Source organism: Amphiura filiformis, chromosome 8 (assembly GCF_039555335.1).
Source record: "Amphiura filiformis chromosome 8, Afil_fr2py, whole genome shotgun sequence".
NCBI classification, from domain to species: Eukaryota; Metazoa; Echinodermata; class Ophiuroidea; order Amphilepidida; family Amphiuridae; genus Amphiura; species Amphiura filiformis.
In genome coordinates this window covers 59,859,313-59,880,319 of record NC_092635.1, presented here as the reverse complement: position 1 = coordinate 59,880,319, position 21,007 = coordinate 59,859,313, and the positions used below count along the sequence as shown (strand labels likewise).

The following is a 21,007-nucleotide window of genomic DNA, read 5'->3' as shown; positions in this document are numbered from 1 at the left end:
TATTGAATATATTTAGCATCTCTATTCCTCCGCTTTCTTTTGGTGCAATTAAAACAGAACGTTTGATTTTTTCTGGTTTTCCACTCCATAAGAAGTTATACAGTATCTTTTGAACATCAGATAACACATTTCCACTCACATAATCTGTGGACATTAAATAGGTCATTTGTGAAATACCAATACTTTTTACTAATAAGACCTTTCCTCTAAGTGTTAGATCTCTTTGTCTCCAAATATCTAATTTGTCCTTTAATTTTGTGAGTCTTGTTTGAATATTATACTCATTACATTTTTTACTATCATAACCAACAAATAAGCCCAATATTTTCACAGGTTCCTTAGTTGGTTTAATACCATAAACATAATCATTACAGTTTCTAAGACTTCCTATCTTCATCAATTCTGTTTTCTCCAAATTTATCTTCAAACCAGACAACCTTCCAAACTTATCTATTTCTCTTACAAGATTCTCCACAGATTTTGAATCGGATAGAAAAAAGGTTGCATCATCTGCAAAAAAGGAGCACTTAAGCTCCACCCCACTTGGGAGTTCTATGCCATTAATATCTTTACATTTCAAAGTTATTAAAGCCAACATTTCTATCACACACACAAATAATGCTGTTGATAACGGGCATCCTTGACGAACACCTCGTGTCAGATCAAACCAACCAGTAGAAAACCCCTTATTTATTACACAACTTTTAATATTTGAATAAAAACATTTTACCCATGAAAGCAGGTTTGGACCAAAATTAAATTTTTTCAAGGTTGCCATAAGAAAACTCCATTCAACAGAATCAAAAGCTTTCTCCAAATCGGCAAAAAGTAACATACCAGGAATGTGGTTATCCTTTGTGTACTGCAGAATATCTTCAACTAAACGAATATTTTCTCCAATATATCTACCTTTGACAAAGGCTGTTTGATGATTACCTATAATACTTGGTAGTACACCTTCCATTCGTTTAGCAATTGCCTTTGTACCTATTTTGTAATCGATATTTAATAATGATATTGGACGCCAATTTTTGATAAGCTTTGGATCTTTTCCAGGCTTAGGTAGAAGAGAAATTATTGCTTGTGATTATGTTGTTGAAAGTTGACCATTTAAGTAACCAAAATTTAAAGAGTCAACTAAAATATTTCCAAGCAAATCCCAGAAACATAGGTAAAACTCACTAGAGAAACCATCACTCCCAGGAGATTTATTTTTAGACATATCTTTTAAGGTTTTGTAACATTCGTCCAAAGTCAGACGCTTTTCACAGAGCTCTTGCTGTTGTAGAGAAAGCTTTGGAATCTCAATTTGATTTAAATATTCCTCAATATCTTCATAACCTTCACCATTTTGTTTACTTGAGAAAAGATCTTCATAAAAGACTTTGATTTCACCAAGAATATCTTTTGATGTTGTTTTAAGGACATTATTTACAAGTAATTCATCAATTCCCTTTTTTGAAACATTTCTTTTTTTCCAAGTTAAAAAATATTTAGAGCTTTTTCTCCTTCATCATAATACCTGTCTCTTGATCTCACAATACTACCATTAACTTTGTATTTATATATTTCCTCTAAGTTTTTCTTCACTTCGGCATACTCGTGTACAATTTCTTCTTGAAGTTCATTATTTATCTTTTCTTCAAGATCAATTAATCTTTTATTCAAAGATCTTTCACGTGCATTTCTTTCTCGATTTTTGTGGTTGAATATGATATGGTTTCCATACGTAATTTGAACTTCATAAATTCCCAAAATTGTTGATCATTTAAGTTAGCATATTCACGTTTAACATCTGAAATGACACTTTTAATTAAATTATGATAATCAACATCTTCTAGAAGACTATTATTGAACTTCCAAAAACCCGCCCACGAGGCTCGGTATCACTCAAAGAAATCTTCATAATAATTGTTTGGTGATCGGACATAATACTTGGTACAATATTACAATCTACTATATTCATTTTAAGCGACTGAGGTATAAACCAATAATCAATCCTTGATGCAGAATTGCGATTACGTGTTGACCATGTGTAAGCTATTTTGGTAGGGTTTCTTGTACGAAAAATGTCTATTAAATTGTTTTTAAAAAGAAGACGTTTGAGGGAAATTCGACCATTCTTATGCTCATCCTTAATAATAATATTATTTTTAGATTTTCTATCCAAAGTGATATCCATAGCTAAATTCATATCGCCTCCTATAATCAAGTATTCTTTAATTACATGTTTTTCTATAATATTGCTTAACTGATCATAAAAGATAACTTGATCTTTGTCATTATTGGGAGCGTACACATTTAACAGGTAAAAGGGTTTTTTTTCGATACTAACTTTTGCTAAAATGAATCTTCCTTCCGAGTCACTTATCACTTGGTCAAACGTACATGTAATTGTTGGATTTACTAAAATAGCTACACCTTTACTATCGTTTGTTCCATGACTAAAAACAATATTACTTGACCATTCTCGTTTCCACGTTGTCAGTTGCCATCACAGTGTCTTCATTCAGCGTAGTGATTACACTCCTCCAGTCACCTGACCACCCAAAAGATCAGAGAAGCCTTAGAGATTAAGACCCAAAGACCCACACTCAACAGGGATGCCAGATATGACCTGCCTGCCATCTATGACGATCTGCTGTCACTTGACCACCCACTGGGTGGGCAGGTGGCCGGAGGAATGTAATCACTACACTGAATGAAGACCGTGTGATGGTGTCGCAAGCAACGTCGTTGTTCAATACAGACTCTGAAAGGTAACTTTTTAAGCTTATGATTCCTGTTTTTAAAAAGGAAAAAAACCTGGCTATGCTATTGAATACATGTCTTCCTATTTAGATAGGCCTATGAATTCTACACTTTCATGAAAGCTAACTTACTCAGCCATAGGTAACCATACCATGTTTTTATACTTCATTTGTGCAATAAATAATCATCATTTGTTTAATTTTTTAACATGTTAAAGTCAAGAGTACATCCCGTCAGTCCAAAACACTGTAAGTCCAAACCACCGCCAGTTCAAATTTTTAGGGTTAGGGTTCCTAGCCCTAATATTATGCTGTATTCCTCCAAGAATATTGTGTATTATAATAGTAACATTTCTTCACATTAAAGTGGCAATAGAAATATGCCAGCCCAGGAAAACTACAACAAATATGTGATGCGATCAAGGAAAATCAGTCGGAACTCAGAAATATCGATTTTGAGATACAGCCAAACAAACGAAATATTTCCTTTTTGTTTTGGAAAATCTTTAATCGCTCAATTTCAATGGGGTTTTGTCATTGGCAATGCAGCTTTGTAAATACTATAAGAAACTGAAAATTTAATATTTCTGAGTTCCAACTGATTTTGCTTGATCGCATCACATATAATGATATCTATATACCATACCTCATCAATATTCAAATTTGATGTGTTACTAGCCAGAATAGCTGATGGTTTACAGAGAGCATCCATCTTCCTGAAGACAGTCTTCTTGATGTCCATGTTCTCAAAGACGGCTTCAATCACGATGTCAACATCTTTTAGATCCGCATAGTGCAATGACGGCTTCAGCAGAGTGTGGAGTTTCTGGGCTTGTTCATTCGAGATCCGTTTCTTGTTGACTTGATAAGCGATCAATTTGCCGATGGCTGCAACGCCACGATCTAGAAACTGTAATCAAAGCAAAGTATTGAAGTAGTTTTGAGTTGTTGTAATAAAATGTTTATGGATACCCAGGGTCCCCACTCCCAAAAAAAGGTTACATGTAGAAAATGAATCCCATTTTGCGAAGATAACAAAATAAAGTCAATTTCTTCATCCTGCTTGTAAGTGTCTGATAAGTTTCAACTCCGTATAGGTTATGAAAGCAAGAATACTGGGATGTCAAGAATGACTAAATAGTACCCATCTGAAATAAGATTTATCCCCTATTTGTCAGAATAAAATATTATGTCTGCCATGCTATGGCTGGGCCTACTCAAATGCCTGCCAAATGCGCTGTGGTATTATCGAACCATGTGTTGTGTTGCAACAGCCATTATGTACCTCATTCTCTTACCCATCTACTGGTCAATAAGGAAAAATTGCAATTGCTGACAATTTAATGGCCATACCAGTAGCCATGATCTATGAACCAATCACAACAGCCGTTACATAGCTCTTCATTCTTGTTTGTTTGTTTGTTTACCCAGGTTGGTCCGTGAGGAACACATGCTAATCCATGGAAAACCATGGACCGTTCCAAGCTCATACAAAAGCACAAGCCTGTATAGCCAGTGTAGGCTAATATATGCATGCTGGCCTAGATAGCTTTGATAAACAAAGCAAGAAATGGAAGAAAATAGCTAGGAAAAAGAGAAAAGAGAGAAGGCCACTCCCAAACACAATTGTACAATTTTACTCTTAGCCCTTACTTCGTGACAAAGGAAACTGGAATTCCAATCTCAGGCCCCGATGCAAAGGCTTAGCTACTAACCTTCTGGTCTTGTTCAATAAGAATGGTTGGGATTCCTCTTGATAACAATGTCATAGCGATTCCAGTCCCCATGGTACCTGCACCAATCACAGCAGCCGTTTTAACAGCCTTTGGTTTGGTATTTCTTGAATTGGTTGCACCATCTGGTAACTCCCACTAAACGAAAAATTCCAAACAAAATGGTTAACATATTGTAGTACAGACATTTGAAAATGTGTCTGCTTGGTAAAGTGAAAACAGCTACATAGAAATAGTATTTGTTTTTACAGCTTAAGGTGGTACTACACCCCTCAATAAAGTTAACAAAAGTTATGTATATTGCAGGGGCAAGGAATCCAGTTATTACACTGGAATTTCAGTGACTCAAGACAAGCGGTACGTTATGTATGATAAAAAAAGAGATACCGCTAGAATGTACCTCATTCCTTAACATATATAATGAACCACTTGTCTTGAATCACTGAAATTTCAGTGAAGTAATTGGATTCCTTGCCCCTATAATATATATAACTTTTGTTACCAGTGTGTAAATATTTTTTGAGAAAAATGCAAAATAAGTCACAAATTTTATCAGGGGGTGTAGTACCGCCTTAATGAGGACTGTGCATCAGTTGCTTTGAAAGTACTGTTTTTTTTTGTTCTTACGCAAGGAATTTCAGTAGTTAAAGAGCAAATGTTAGCATTTCACTATATGTAAAATATAACTGATACAAACCTTAGTCTAGGGTTGGGCGAATCTGAACTTTTTTTACAAAACTAATTTAAAACAAGTTGTTTCGATGGCCAAATTTGCCGTAGAATTCGAATTTGCCAAAATGTTTGACCTCCGATGACGTTTGACCCCTGTACTATTCAAAAATTCAAAATGGCTGCCAAAATAACATCTTTTTACGTGTTTGTGGCATCTTTTAATATATACATAGCTTCAATATGTCTTTTTATATGTTTTTGGGGTTGAGAAACACAAATGTGACACTTTTGAGATGATTATCTGTACCCTCTACAAGTTCAGTCGCCAAAAAATTCAAAATGGCCGCCAAAATGACGTCATTTTCCTTGTAATAGAATATTTCAATAAACACATGGCTTCAAATATGTCTTTTTTATGTATTTGGATTTGGGAGCACAACTTTGACACTTATAAGAAGATTTGGAGTACCCTGTACGAGTTATCAGTGGACAGAAATTCAAAATGGCCGCCAAAATGACGTCATTTTGCTTGTAATAGAATGTTTTGACAGATACTTGGCTACAAGTATGTCCTTATTCATGTTTTGATGTAGGAGAATGCAAAATAGACACTTTGAACATAATTATCAGTACCATATACAAATTATGTGTTGTCATCACTGAATATCATCTAATTTTGTTGTAGAAAACTGCTGAAATCTACTTCTCTGAGGTATATCATCGCATTTGTAATTTCTAATAACTGTGAGCAACCTACATTTTTGTATTACACTAGCATAATTTTAAACAAAGCATCAATATCTGCTGACAAGTTTGATTCTGGTTTCACAGCATTTTGAATGGACTTTCTCAGTTCTTCGCGCGAAAATTTCACCACTTGCTACACTGCAAACCAATCGTTCTGTTCTTTAAGCCTTTGCATCGGGGCTTGAGATTGAAATTCTAATTTCCTTTCTCACGAAGTAAGGGCTAAGAGTAAAACTGTACAATTGTGTTTGAGAGTGGCCTTCTCATCTTTCTCCTTTTCCTTGCTATTTTCTTCCATTTCTTGCTTTGTTTATCAAAGCTATCTGGCCAGCATGCATCTTATTAGCCTACACTGGCTATCCATCCAGGCTTGTGCATTTTTATTGTATGCGCTTGGAACGTTCTATGGATTTCCCATGGATTAGCATGTGTCCCTCACGGACCAACCTGGGTAAACAAGTAAACAAATGTATGTGGACACTCCCAAAACTAACTTATTTTAGTTGATATCAACGAAAGCATCAAAGACGTCTAGTCTATGATTGATTGCTGACAACACAAGAACTCCTTTGCAATCTCAGCAATCCTACCAAATCTATTTGCTGTGGACCCTTTGAAGCCAGTATGGTCGATACCTTGTGTCTCCAGCCATGAAGTGTATTCATTGTAGAGGGATATGCAGTGAGCTGCATCAGACTTGGAGATAGTAGCTTCGAAATCACAATAAGGGCCAATGTGTAGACACAAGATCCAGGTGAGGTGAACACTTTCTCTCCAGCAGTTATGTTTAGCAGCTTCTGAACTCCAAATTTTCTGTTCAATATTTCTGAAGACTTCATCAGATGCCTGATCTCTGCATTGTGGTAGCAAGTGGTGGATCCACGTCAGTTCAAACCCAGTCTCATAAAACATAGTCACAACGAAACGGCTGCTGGTGGTGGACCAGTTGTTCACAACACTTCTGAAAAATGCCAAAAATGGAATTGGGCAAGAAGTTCTGACATCAGTGTTTCATATGTTAAGGAGACAGGGTCATTACCTGCAGACGGTTAAAATATCAAAGCGACTAACTCTAGTGAAGAAAGTAGAACTGAAAAGGAAGAAACCTGCTAGAACCATGAAACTTCTAGATGCATGTAAGCGCCATCAAGTCCCTGTGACACAGGATTCTATCAATATCCTTGCACACTTAACCGAAAAAGAACTGCTCTGCAAATTTTGCTATCTCCGGTTACAGAAGCCCAGATATTCACCAAATCCGACAAATGAAAGTCGACGAATTTGAAGATAGTGAAATTTCTGTGTAAAGAACTGAGACAATCCATTCAAAATGCGGTGAAACGAGAATCAAACTTGTCAGCAGATATTGATGTTTTGTGTTGAAAATATCATAGTGTAAAATACAAAATGCAGGTTGCTCACAGTTACTAGAAATTACAAAATGCAATGAAATACTATGCAAACACATGTAGACTATAATCCTGTTTATATTTCTACTCCTTAGAGAAGTAGTTTTCAGCAGTTTTCTTCAAGTTGGATGATATTCAATGCTGGCAACTCATAATTAGTATGTGGTAACTGCTAATTAAGTTAAAAGTGTCTAATTTGTGTTCCCAAACATCAAAACATAGATAAATATATTATTTGTAGCCATGTTTCTGTCAACATATGCTAATACAAGAAAATTAGGTCATTTTGGCAGCCATTTTGAATTTCTGTCAACTGATAACTCCTACAGGGTACTTCAATTCTTCTTATAAGTGTCAATGTTGTGCTCCAAAATCAAAAAACATGAAAAAGACTTATTTGAACCACGTTTCCATCAAAATATGCTATTACAAGGAAAGTGACGTCATTTTGGCGGCCATTTTGAATTTTCTGGCCACTGAACTTGTACAAGGTACAGATAATCATCTCAAAAGTGTCAAATTTGTGTTTCTTAACCCCTAAAACATATAAAAAGACATATTGAAGCTCTTTATCTATTAAAATATGCCACAAACAAGCAAAAAGATGCTATTTTGGCAGCCATTTTGAATTTTTGAATAGTACAGGGGTCAAACGTCATCGGAGGTCAAAAATTTTGGCAGATTCGTGTTCTGTGGCAAATTTGGCCATGGAAACAACTTGTTTAAAAAAAATTATGGTGATTCGCCCAACCCTAACCTTACTTGGGTATTTCTCTGAAAAGGTGTACTATTTGAAGATAGGCAAATATGAATTTGAAAATGATTATAAAAATGTTTCCTTTACATATCTGTAAGGATGTAAGTCTCTAGTGCATGAAAACAATATTTGGCGCAATCTTTAGGGCGCCCTCTATATTATAGAGGGCATAATCTGCAGGTTGTGCCAGGTGAGCATCATCTCCGTCACATTTAGGCCAAAAAAGAAATAAGGACAAAAAATTGTTAAAACTCTTAATTATGAGTTTTATGGATAACTTGTAAGTTGCTTGATTCATGTTTGCTTTTTCATTTAAAAAAATATGATTTTGTACTTTCGTCATTTAGTTGGGACAATGAGAGGCAGGCTGTACGGAAAATGTCATGTCTGTTAGTATTTTTTATACAAACTTAAGTATATTCATAATTTTGCTTGAAATAACTAAATAAATTTCTATTGACATAGTAAACACATACAATATCAATTACATTTCCAAATAGTAAATTCCATGTTGTCTGGGTCAAAGGTCAAATAAAGGTCAACAACAATTGTGATGGAGATGACAATGCTGTGATGGAGATGATAGTGATGTGACGGAGATGATATTTCTACACAAATTCCTATAGAGAATCATCTCCGTCACAGACATTTGATTTCAGTAATGTTTTCACACTACTTGAAAATTAAATTCATACAGATGAGAAGGTCTAGAATTGGTAAGCATTTTCTGATAAACTAAACTGGACTTCGCTGTATCTCAAGATCCGGTGATGTGATGGAGATGATGGTAATGTGACGGAGATGATATTTCTACACGATAGATGTGACGGAGATGATATTTCTACACAAATTCCTATAGAGAATCATCTCCGCCACGGCAAATTGTGACGCCAACTGATGTAGCGGAGATGATGGTTCAGACATTGCTTACGATTAATAGCAGGGTTAATCTTACCCACGTGTTACATATCACCACAACAGCTTGTGGGACATATTCAACCATCATTATTTTCCGGAAAATTTCAACAATAAGACTTATATCAAATTGATCAGAAACGTTTGGAGATGATGTTGAATAAAGGTACGCGCGTGTATACTTGAAGATACCCTCAAAATTAGCAGGAAAAGAGTGCTACTGTGCACCTATTCCGGGTTGATGTTTTTCGGCGTCTGTAAAAGGCAGCGTACAGGGTCAAATTATTGACCTCTGATATTTGGTCTTCACCTCCAGTCGCTTTTGATGCCAATGTGACGGCAATGATGCAAAACCAAGGGACAGCAATTTTTGACACAAATTTTGAATTATTCCATAATATTGACTTTAGAAGTGGTTTTAAGCATTTAAACCTTCTTAGACATGATATTTACCCCAGTCAGTGGTAATTTTCACTTCCCACACTTGCTCACAAAAATACTACAAAATCACTAAAATTCGGTGCGTGACATCGGGACATGGGGTTTTCAGGGGGTCGTCAGATATTGAGGAATTTTTTGACTCCAAGAAATTAATTTTTCCCCACTTGGATGTTCTTAACTATTTTTATACATACAAAAGTCCATGACTAAGCCAAAAAAGAAAAAAAAAATCCGCTTTTAAAACTTTTATGAGCGCCGAAGTCGCGGGACTTAAAAGTTACTCTTTTCAGAGAATCACCCACTTATTACCACCAATTACCAATTCATACTGCTTTGCCACATTTTCTTGATTTAGAATTGAACTTTATAAACTGCATCTTTCATTTTCCCTGTACAAATTTGAATAATTGAGGAGTTCCTACTGACAAATTGTAAAGTACTTACATAAATGATGTGCAAATGAATACAGAAGTCACACACAATTTGTTTGCATAGTTTACAGTGCATATCCCATAAACATTAACACACACTCCCTCCCTTCATTCCTCCCTCCCTCGCTGGCTCGCTCATAGACCCACCCACCCAATCACTCACTCACTTTTCCAACAACTGGCATCATCAATACTGCCCGCATAGTTGACCCTGGTATAAAGCCATGTTTTGCATTTTCAGATAGAGGATGCATGTCGCATTTTAGCTTTTTTGGTAAAACTACCAGGGACGTCCCCAGATTGTCACATTTTGGTGTGAAAAAGTTACAAAAAAGTCCCTGTTTGCCGGTGATTACAAACACACTAACTCACTCACTTAGTTTTGTTTGGACAGCCTAGACTTTGGTAAGTCAGACTTACCTTTGAAACTGCCCTCTCTGCAAAGAAAGCATACTGTTGTGCTCTGGCTTGTCCTGACGTCATTAGCAGATACATTAGGTCAGCCTCACTATGGAAATACAAATATACAATTGTTTACAAACAATTTTCATTTAACCCTGAGAGAACTACTACCTGCCTATTAGTCAAAAAGAAGTTGTCATTATCAATTGGACCAATCAGAAACATTGTTAGAATAATGTCACCACACAAAAAAATTGGGGTGAGTTATTTTGCAAAGCTCCATTCTGACTGGTGATTAAAGTGAAGGTGTCATGTAATTGACCAATCAGAGGCAATGTTAGATTGGCACAGGGGGTTAAAATGATTGTATTCTTCCAGATGCTGGTGACAAGTAATTGGGATTTTAAAAAATAGCATTATATCTTTTTCGTCCTGTTTTGTTGTGAACAATTCTGTGAATTGGTGTAAAGACTAGCATCATATCGGGCAGAAGCAGGCTGGGGGCATTTGCTAATTTTTTTCATGCCCCCCCCCCAATCTAAACAGAAAGAAAAACTAATGCAATAATTGCCTGTTTATCTGCAAGAAAACAATATTTTTCCCAAAATAAGGTAAAATTGCAAATATTGTTGTGCTTCGTGCACACTAGCCCGTGCACACTGGTCCATCAAATACCAAAATTCTCTTTCATTTTGGGCTAAAATAGTTTAACAAGCATAAAATATCATGCTTGTCCCACTAAATTTCAATGCTTCCACCACCACTGACTATCATGAATATATCAACTAAGGTATATATGTTGTACAACTTCAGGCTTATTAGTCATTGACTAGCTGGGTCCAAATAGTCAAGACTACTAAAGACTATGATGACTAGTATTTGGAAGTTTAAATCTCAATAAAAGTTAAAGGTTGCTTATAGGGATCAAAATACAAAAACAAAACATTTTTTAATCATTTTGATTTCATCTGAAGCAAAAAACACTGATAAATTTAGTAGGCCTACGCAGGCCCGTACGTAGGATTTCATTTGGGGGGTGCTAATTTTGAAAAAGTGGACTTTTTTCCAAGGGGGCCGATTTTGTAAAATTTGGACCTTTTTTGTCCAAAAAAGCGTAAAAACCTGGGTTGCACCCCCTGCATACAGGCCTGGGCCTACGATTAATGTGGACAAATTTTGACACTTACCTTGAGCATAAAACGCCAAAATAAATTAAGCAATTTTGGTGTTTATAGTTTTCTTCTTTATACTTTTTGAGAACATGACTATTATATTTGATTATTACCTCGTCATAGTACAAAGCCGCGATTTCCAATAAGCAAGTTGTGCAACCCTTCTATATATCGTACTATTTAACTTGAACATTATATAAATAAAAATATTTACCAAATAAACAAGTTTATAGCACAAAAAAATATGTTGGGAGTTGATATACTCACTGCTGTATTCCTTTCTCAAATGTTGGCATTTTTACAGCGCCCTCTATGGCTTTGAGGCACATCATTGGTGCTATGGGACCTCCTACAGCTCTACTGGCAAGTCGCTTACGGGCCTCTGAAATTAAGGTACAAAAGTATCAATTATGAATATGATGTTAGCACTTATACTAGCTATTTCAATTGAATGAACACAGCTTTTCACAACAATCGCAAATGCACAATCTTGGATACAGTACAATCCTGAGTGCGTTGGCATGGTTGGATTCACTTCCGCATTACGCACTCACAGTTGCACACGCTGGCGTATATCGCGCAGTGTGCGTGGAAAATCATCATGCTGTGTAAGTCTGTGTTCATTCAATCAAAATTTCTAATGCAATACACTTTGTAAAGGCATTAAACAGCCAGCTCAAGAAAGCTTAACCCATCCCAATTATAGGTAACTATACAATGTATAGTATAAATATAATTCTAAATTTTGTGGAACATAAATGTGACCTGCTACATGTACCACGGAATGTGCGTAAAGTCACAAGTTGGTAGTTTCGAGACATCCTGGCTGCTGAGTTGATGTTTTTTGTTTCACACACACCTGTTCAATCCAATAGTATGTCTGTATGTCCTTTGAGAATGCGGACACAATGGGTCATTCACAAAGGACATACCACTGGCTTGGATGGGAAAAAGGGCGAAGCCAACTTTTAAGGGGAAGGGGGAAACTTTGACGAAAATGGAAAAAAAAAGCCTCAAATCTTAAATATCAGGGCAGGGGCAAGACTTCTCACAAGGGGCAGCTTCAACCCTTTTGGTCCCCAGCTATGCCACTGCTGGGGATACATAATTATGTCCTTCCAATTGGACATTGGACATTTTTTTTCCAGGTATGGCGGTAAACTACTTACCATCAAATATCTGCTGTGCATTCTCTGCTCCTATCACTGGTTTTGTACTGACCATGAGATGTCTATAAGGCTTGCTGGCAATGTCATTGGCAAATGTCACACCTTCTTGGATGATGTCACCTGACACAAGCTGACAATGACAACATCAGATAAAATAATATGAATGTGTCACTCTGAAAATGTATTTGTTTGGCACTATCAATGGCAGACTACAAGAGAGTGACGTCAGTACTTTGTCTGGGGCACTTCACATGTGTGCAGATGTAGCGCCTTTGATCATGCATGTAAACATGCCAGTTGTTTGAGTCAACAATACTACATCCATTGGTGCATGCACTCACTGACATCACTCTCTCGAGGAAGCCAAATGGACTATAGACAAAGTCATCTGAAAACAAGAAGACTATATAAACAATGATAGCATCATCATCTACTCCTAATGCATCAAAGACTTGTTGGCATTATTGATGTCACACCCTCCTGGACAATGTCACCTCAAATGAACTGACAATGACAACATCAGATAAGGGAAGCTATTGTCACTCTGAAATGTATGAAAGACTTATTGGCAATATCTATGGCAAATGTCACACCTCTTGGACTATGCAACCTGAAACAAGCTGACAATGTCAATGGCAACATCAGATAGAAAAGAATTTGTCACTTTGAAATGTTTAAGAGGTAATGTATACCAATGGCAATATGTCACAACCTCTGGACAATATCTCATGAAATGAGCGACATAGACAACATCACATAATTGCCTGTCACTCTGTAATATATGAGAGGCTTGCTGGAAATATCAGTAGCAAATGTCATAACATGTGGACAATATCACCTTAAATTAGCTGACATTGACAATGACAACATCACATAACATTCTGTCACTCTGAAATGCATCAGTGATAGTGTGGCCCCAGGATGGAGCCCTGCGGCCCCCACATTTCACACTGGTATAAGATGATTTTGCAGAATAAAAGCAAATGTCACAACCTCTTAAACAATGTCACCATAAACAAGCCGGAAATGACAAACCAGATCAAATAATATCTTGTCACTCTAAATTCTGATGTTGTCATTGTCATTCATTATTATTGTCAGCCCATTTGAGATGACAAGATTTTATCAGATCCAATGTTGTCATTTACAGGCTCACACAAGCTGATAATAAGAGAATCAGAGCACCTACCTTGTCAACTATTCCCTTGCTATGCGCCTCTTTTGCTGTAATATGACGGCCGCTTGTGATCATTTCTATAGCATTAGCAAGATGAGTTACGCGAGGAAAACGTTGGGTTCCAGTAGCAGCAGGAAGGATCCCCAAGGCTACTTCAGGAAAACCAGTTCTGAAAAAAATGTCAAATGATATGACATCATGCTGGATAAATTCCAATCACTACCAGAAGAGATGGGTGTGTGTAAATGTAGTGCAACAAATAAACATGTTATCAATATAGTTTTAAATTGCCAAGAATTGAACAGGGCACCTATCTCATTAAATCACTCTAATACCTCTTTGAAAGTGACAGAGATGTCATCGAAGTTGGAACAGATAATGCGAGTTTTTGTTTCTATGCTTTTAAAACTATACCTATTGTTTGGAGTTTCTGTGATGGGTAAGGTTGGAGTATTGGGCTATTTAAGTACAGGCATCAGGGACGGACATAAGCTGCAGCAAGTGCAGTCATAGAGAAGTTATCTGATTCTGCTGTGACCCATCAACTATGAACAAAGCCCTTTGAAGCCTCTGGAAAAATGCTAAATTGTGACCGTTCACGGCGAATGAGCCGTAAATTCCTCCCCAGGTCAATTTTGTTTTATTTCATGTTTAACAAATATACATCATAAGCTTTAAAATGGTATATCATTTGACTTCAAACGATACCCAAAAGCGGGGTTATAGTTTGTTAGACTTTGCTCCTTCAACGACATTGAATACGACATTCGTACACATTTTACGCTGTAACTCAGAATACAATTTAGGGAATTTACGGCTCATTCGTGCTGTACGGTCACAATTAAAGTGCTGGTATAACCGCTAGTCTCTGACACATGACTCATCTTGCTGCAGTTGTAAGCATGTAGTGACAAGACAAGGCTACCTCTAACCCTCCACGCTCCACCTTCAGCTGTGCCATGAATTACTGCCACCTCGGTAAGTTCAAATACAGGCTTACAATTTTTACTAGTCTCTGACACAGACTCACCTTGCTGTGGAATGCATTATCCTGGAGTGAACTCTACCCTTCCGTGCTCTACCTACAGCTGTGCCATGAATTGCTGCTACCCCGGCCAGTATGTAATACAGGTTTATATTTATACCTAGTCTCTGACACAGACTCACCTTGCTGTGGTATGCATGATTCTGTAGTGACAACCCACAGCAAGCAATAACCCTCCGCCTAACAGCGCACAGTGTCATCGCCCCGATATCTTCATGGCAGAAAATGCCATGGTAGGTTGAATCCACAGCCACGCATGGCCATTGTGTTTAATAGTTTTTAAATGCATAGTGTACTGAAGGACATCCGACTAAGGCTAATGACATTAGCCTGTGACTGACCTCTGTACGGTCAGTGAGCATACATTCGCCATTGTCATCTGCTTATACACTGCCTCTACGATAGTCTCCTACACAGCCAGTTTGTGTCAGTCGGTCTGACACTCGTCGATCCTGTATGTTCGTGATAGCCACATACAGTCTGGCCCGAGACTACCTCCACGAGGGTCTACGCTAATAACGCTGCGCTATTTAAAATCTTGAATTTTGGTCACTTTTTCAGCTCAAGACGCAAGCTACTCTCTCAAAGCGCAAAATAACGACTATCATATCTGTTCAAAATATATATTCAAGTGCAAGGAACCACATCTGGTTTCTTTATACGAAATCATTTACGGAGATATTCATCATTTTCCACCCCGGTATCCAAAGATCTATCGTCTGAATATCAATCGTGCATAGCACATTTACGTGTATCGATCCCGTGTATTCATTTCAGTGTCTCTGGTTGTATAATGTAATTATTACCCGGGTGATGTCGGTGTGCGGCGTGCCATGCATTGATGCTACTACAGGCTTCCTCAGATTCTCAATAGTAAAAAGTACTTCCCCCAGATATGGCCTCTCTGATGGTGAAATAGAATGAACAAACACATTTTGGGTTTGTTTCAGTCTAGTGAATGACACACTAACCTGGCTGTGGTATGCATTAGTCTATAATGACAAGACAGGGCGACCTCTAACCCTCCACCTAAAGCTGTTCCATGAATTGCTGCTACTACTGGCTTCCTCAGATTTTCGATAGTAACAAGTACAGAGCGTAGATCAGGACCTGATGGTGAAATAGAATGAACAAAATTGAACCCATTTTTTGATTTTGTATACCAGTGTCCTCATTTGGGAAGTATACTGCACACAAAAAGTATATTTACACAAATAAAACAAAGTGATATCTTAAGGGGGTACTACACCCCTGGCCAATTTTGTGCCTATTTTTGCATTTTTCTCAAAAATTATAGCACATTGGTGACAGGTAAGATATGTATATTATAGGGGCAAGGACTACAACTACTGTACTGAAAATCCAGCAACTCAAAGCAAATATTTATTGATCAAATATTGGTTTTCCCTCATTTTTGACTGTAACTCCACAACTGTTGTCTGTGCTGAAATAAAATTTCCGGTGTAGTAGTTGTATTTTCTCCTTCTGGACGATTCCCACCACCGCCTTTTGTAATGCCCTAGGTTTTCATTCAAATTGCTGTAAGTTGGGGAAATAAAGTTGCATCATGCCGAATGAAGTATCAAAATATGCAACAAAAACACATTTGTGCAAGAGAGCATGCATACATTGTTAGCCTAAATCTAAATGCATTACTCATGATTACTGCCATAAAATCTTTCATGTTTCATCATGGATGTGTCATTATCATTTGTCATAAGCGTAACAAGTGATCAACAGAAAGCGGCATATATGGTTAGTTAGTGTAATACCATTTGATCCCTGTTCTATAATTCAAGAGACCTCATGTGTAATATGAATTTAAGGGACCGTTCACAACACTTGTTAGGGGGGCCGGATGCAAAAAAAAATTAATCGCGAAAAGTTTTCTGCCCCCCCTTTTTCAGATCTCAGAAAATTTCAGTGCCCTCCTTTTGACATGAAAATTATGGGTCAACCCCATAGAAAAGCATATAAACTCAATTTTCCCAGGAAAATTAGTGGTCAATTTTTTCAGGCCCCCAGGAGGGTCAAAACTTTTAAGGGCCCCCCATTTTGCATCAGGCCCCCCAACAAGTGTTTGTGAACGGTCCCTAATAAAGAGACAAATCGTTATTTGGCATTCTGCCAAACTCATAATGATATGATTGAGTATTGATTGCTTACCTTCTGCAAATTTCCCTCCAAATTCTGAAATATCAGCACCAGCTGGGAATGTTCTACCATCTCCACAAAGAACAACAGCTTGAATAGCTGGGTCACTCTCAGCTTTCTGAGAAGAATACAACAACATCAGTATAATTAAAAGAGTTTAATGACACTACACTATCTTTTACTCACCTACCTGGTACATTTTTGTTATCAACTAGCGTCTTCAGCAGATGATGATGTTGTGATGATATCTTGTGTATAATCAGGAGATTCCTTTCTGATGTATCGGTAAATGATACAATGGAAACTTGTTTACACGAAAATGCTTAACAACAAACCAATCGTATATGAAATCATGCATGTGGTCCCATTTGATGGCTTATCTTTTCTGGACAAAAACTTATGTTATACAAACTATACAACAAAAAATCCCACTTAAAGGAGGATTTTGTGATCCTAGCATCCTATTTTTATGACATTTTTCAGTAGATATCCACGAAAAAACCGTATTCCCAAAATTTCAGTTGATTCCGATTTTGCGTTTGCGAGTTATGCATGATTATGTGTATTATACTACTCCATAGGCCACTGATGTAATTTTGTTCTGGTATACCAGAACGAAATTCAAATTTGACGATATTTTTGCCTAACAAATTAATCTGCAAGAAATTTTTGGCACATAAACATGTAGCCAGAGGTTTCCAGTGGTATAGAAATTTCAACTTTTTTAGAGAAAAGTGGGGGGATGAGGCTGTGGATCACGAATTGCCCTTTTAAAACAAAAGAACATATTCTGTTTAAAATAGTTATAATGTGAGATCAAGACTTATTATTGGTCTTATGTCAGTAACTTACCTTCATACATTCTGTGATTCCTTTCCTGACACCATAACTATGGGATGTAAGAACAGTAAGAAACTACCGTATTACATATAATGTCACGGAGGTATAAGTGCGTTAGTGTTATAGACCTGACGGGGAAGTCCTCTTTTGGTCTATACGCTAGCGCACTCGCCTCTTAAACCCAGGGTCGTGGGTTCGAGCCCCGGCAGGACCGGAAGTGGCTCGAGAGGCGCAGGATACTTCTGTGAGGGGTTTGTGACATAAATGGTGGCAGCGGTGGTCCCTGGTGTTTCTTAACACCAGGGGGATCACCCATCGGAAAGGGTTAGGCGTTCACAAAATGGCTGGCCGAGTATTTCTTGTATCAAGGACGACCAGTCTGGCCGAGTATGCCTTGTATCAAGGACGTCCAGTTAAAACAGAGGAAGTAAGGCGCGAGGACGCGCCTTACGAGGACGGGGAGCATGTCACGGAGGTATAAGTGCGCTAGTGTTATAGACCTGACGGGGAAGTCCTCTTTTGGTCTATACGCTAGCGCACTCGCCTCTTAAACCCAGGGTCGTGGGTTCGAGTCCCGGCAGGACCGGAAGTGGCTCGAGAGGCGCAGGATACTTCCGTGAGGGGTTTGTGACAATATATTAACAAGAACTCCATACATTTTCTGTTTGGATCCGCATAAGGTCAAAGTACTGCCATGTCGCCCATCTTTTCACAGAAAAGTCACCCACTTTTTCTCTTTTAACCATTGGCTTAGGCTAATGAAAGTTGATGTGAAGTTTCCCATCACATATTTTTTGTCAAGTGATGAAGTGACTCTTTCATTATTCAGTATTTGGCTGTATTTTATTATTACCTATATTATTGATGCAAGACCATGTCAAAACAAGAATTTAAGCTTAAATCTTCTTTACAAACATTTTGTAACATTAAGAAAAGATTTGAGCAGTAGTTTAATTTCACATGTTTTTATTAAAATGAAAAGAAACTTGCAATTACCAGGAACATGAAAAATAGATTATAATATCTTTTCCATCAAATTTTAGCTTAAATTATTGTCTATATGTCTTTACTGAGGTACAAATGTAAAGCAAAGAAAATTGTAATTTACTATCAGCGCCAATGCACGTCACTCTGTCCGTCCTATGATGTGTATATGTGATGCGATCAAGCAAAATGAGTCTGATGTCGATCAAAATTAAAATTCAGTTTTCAATTTCATTACATTATGAGCCCTTCCCAGAGCTTTATTTCACTGAAGACCCCATCGTAATTAGACTTACGGTTCCAGAGTTATGGCCATTTTTGTGATGCTCAGAACAATAAAATACAAGGAAATTGAATGCTATTATTGGCGTTATCTCAAAATCAATATTCCCGACATCCGACTCATTTTGCTTGATTGCATCACATATGACCGTCCCACACGTCATGTACATACTGTGTTATAAACATCGTGTATGCATTCCACTAATATGTCCATCGTAATATATAAACAACAGTTCCTGCACTTTATTCAAAATCTTGGATTTTGACTAAACTACAGCACCTTTTTGCAGGGTAAATAATGAATAATAAATAATGAATAATAAATAATGAATAATAAATAATGAATAATAAATAATGAATAATAAATAATGAATTATAAATAATAATTACCTAAGAGCATTTACAGGTGGATGTTTGACTTTAACAATGCCAATAATCCCTCTCCTGGTTAATTCAGCCATAGTCGTCATCGGTTACAAGACTTCACACCTACCTGGTGATAGTACAATCATACAGAGAATTCAATTATCATTTTTCGGTCGGTCAGCATTGACATTTTTGCAACGGATGTTATTTATTCTGTTAATGTTGGAATTTGGATGAAAGGTATTTTGATGAGTCAATCTTTTGAGTAAAGATTGTCTAGATTTTGAATAGTCCAAAATTTTGTTGCAGTGCAAATTTAGCAACATTTTTGATGCGATCGCCCATCGTGATTGGATGTTTACTTCGGGGCACTCCAACTTTGGAGGTGACGCATATGTAGGGCTGTTAAGACCCCCTTTTTCAGCATCGCTGTCACCCAAAGACCCCATATTGTTTACGAACACATGCTCTGTCATCCGAAGACCCCCTATTTTTCCATTTGATCCGTCACCCAAAGACCCTTACAAGTTCAATTTGAACCGCAACTTTCATTTATCACTGATTTTGCTACTTATTTTTAAAAAAGGCGGTTCTCGAACCACGAGTCTCGCCTGCTTTCGCGATTACTTTTGGTAGAGGTAAATGAATTTGGTGGTTATCGGCTGGGCACGATTATCTGGCTGATGATGACCGTACCCATCAAGTTTCATGCCCATGCAACAGGTTTTACTAATTTGACCTCAGATGACCCTGGTGACCCTGAAATGACCTTCCAAAAATTTGGCTTTAAACGTTGACTGTACCCACCGAATTCCATGCCTATCTGGAAGTTTTTACTAATTTGACCTCAGATGACCCCTGGTGACCTCAAAATGACCTTCCAAAAATTTGGCTTTAAATGTTGACTGTACCCCCCAAGTTTCATGCCTGTACAACAGTTTTTACTAATTTGACCTCAGATGACCCCTGGTGACCTTGAAATGACCTTCCAAAAATTGGGTTTTAAATGTTGACTGTACCCACCAAGTTTCATGCCCGTACACGTTTTTACTCATTTGACCTCAGATGACCCCTAGTGACCTCGAAATGACCTTCCAAAAATTTGGCTTTAAATGTTGACTGTACCCACCAAGTTTCATGCCCATACAACAGTTGTTACTTAATTTGACCTCAGATGACCCCTGGTGACCTTGAAATGACCTTCCGAAAATTTGGCTTTAAATGTTGAATGTACCCACCAAGTTTCATGCCCGTACAACAGTTTTTACTAATTTGACCTCAGATGACCCCTGGTGACCTTGAAATGACCTTCCAAAAATGTGGCTTTAAATGTTGACTGTACCCACAACCCACCAAGTTTCATGCCCATATGACAGTTTTTACTAATTTGACCTCAGATGACCCCTGGTGACCTTGAAATGACCTTCCAAAAATTTAGCTTTAAATGTTGACTGTACCAACCAAGTTTCATGCCCATACGACAGTTTTTACTAATTTGACCTCAGATGACCCCTACATGACCTCAGTGACCTTGACGCACTAACCAATACAAACCGGTTCT

General features: G+C 37.5%; 1 protein-coding gene across 1 annotated transcript in view; it reads right to left on the bottom strand.

Annotated features, from left to right (window-relative positions):
- LOC140159304 (peroxisomal bifunctional enzyme-like) overlaps positions 1 to 21,007 on the bottom strand; it is a 34,453-nt gene that overhangs the window by 11,956 nt on the left and 1,490 nt on the right. The window contains exons 2-11 of the mRNA XM_072182728.1: positions 19,471 to 19,573; positions 17,827 to 17,863; positions 16,987 to 17,092; positions 15,792 to 15,930; positions 13,788 to 13,944; positions 12,599 to 12,728; positions 11,697 to 11,811; positions 10,276 to 10,363; positions 4,466 to 4,621; positions 3,397 to 3,660 (exon numbers count right to left, since the gene is read on the bottom strand). Coding sequence (XP_072038829.1) covers positions 3,397 to 3,660; positions 4,466 to 4,621; positions 10,276 to 10,363; positions 11,697 to 11,811; positions 12,599 to 12,728; positions 13,788 to 13,944; positions 15,792 to 15,930; positions 16,987 to 17,092; positions 17,827 to 17,863; positions 19,471 to 19,550 — 1,272 coding nt within the window. The 5' untranslated portion in view covers positions 19,551 to 19,573. The remainder of the gene's footprint in view (positions 1 to 3,396; positions 3,661 to 4,465; positions 4,622 to 10,275; positions 10,364 to 11,696; positions 11,812 to 12,598; positions 12,729 to 13,787; positions 13,945 to 15,791; positions 15,931 to 16,986; positions 17,093 to 17,826; positions 17,864 to 19,470; positions 19,574 to 21,007) is intronic.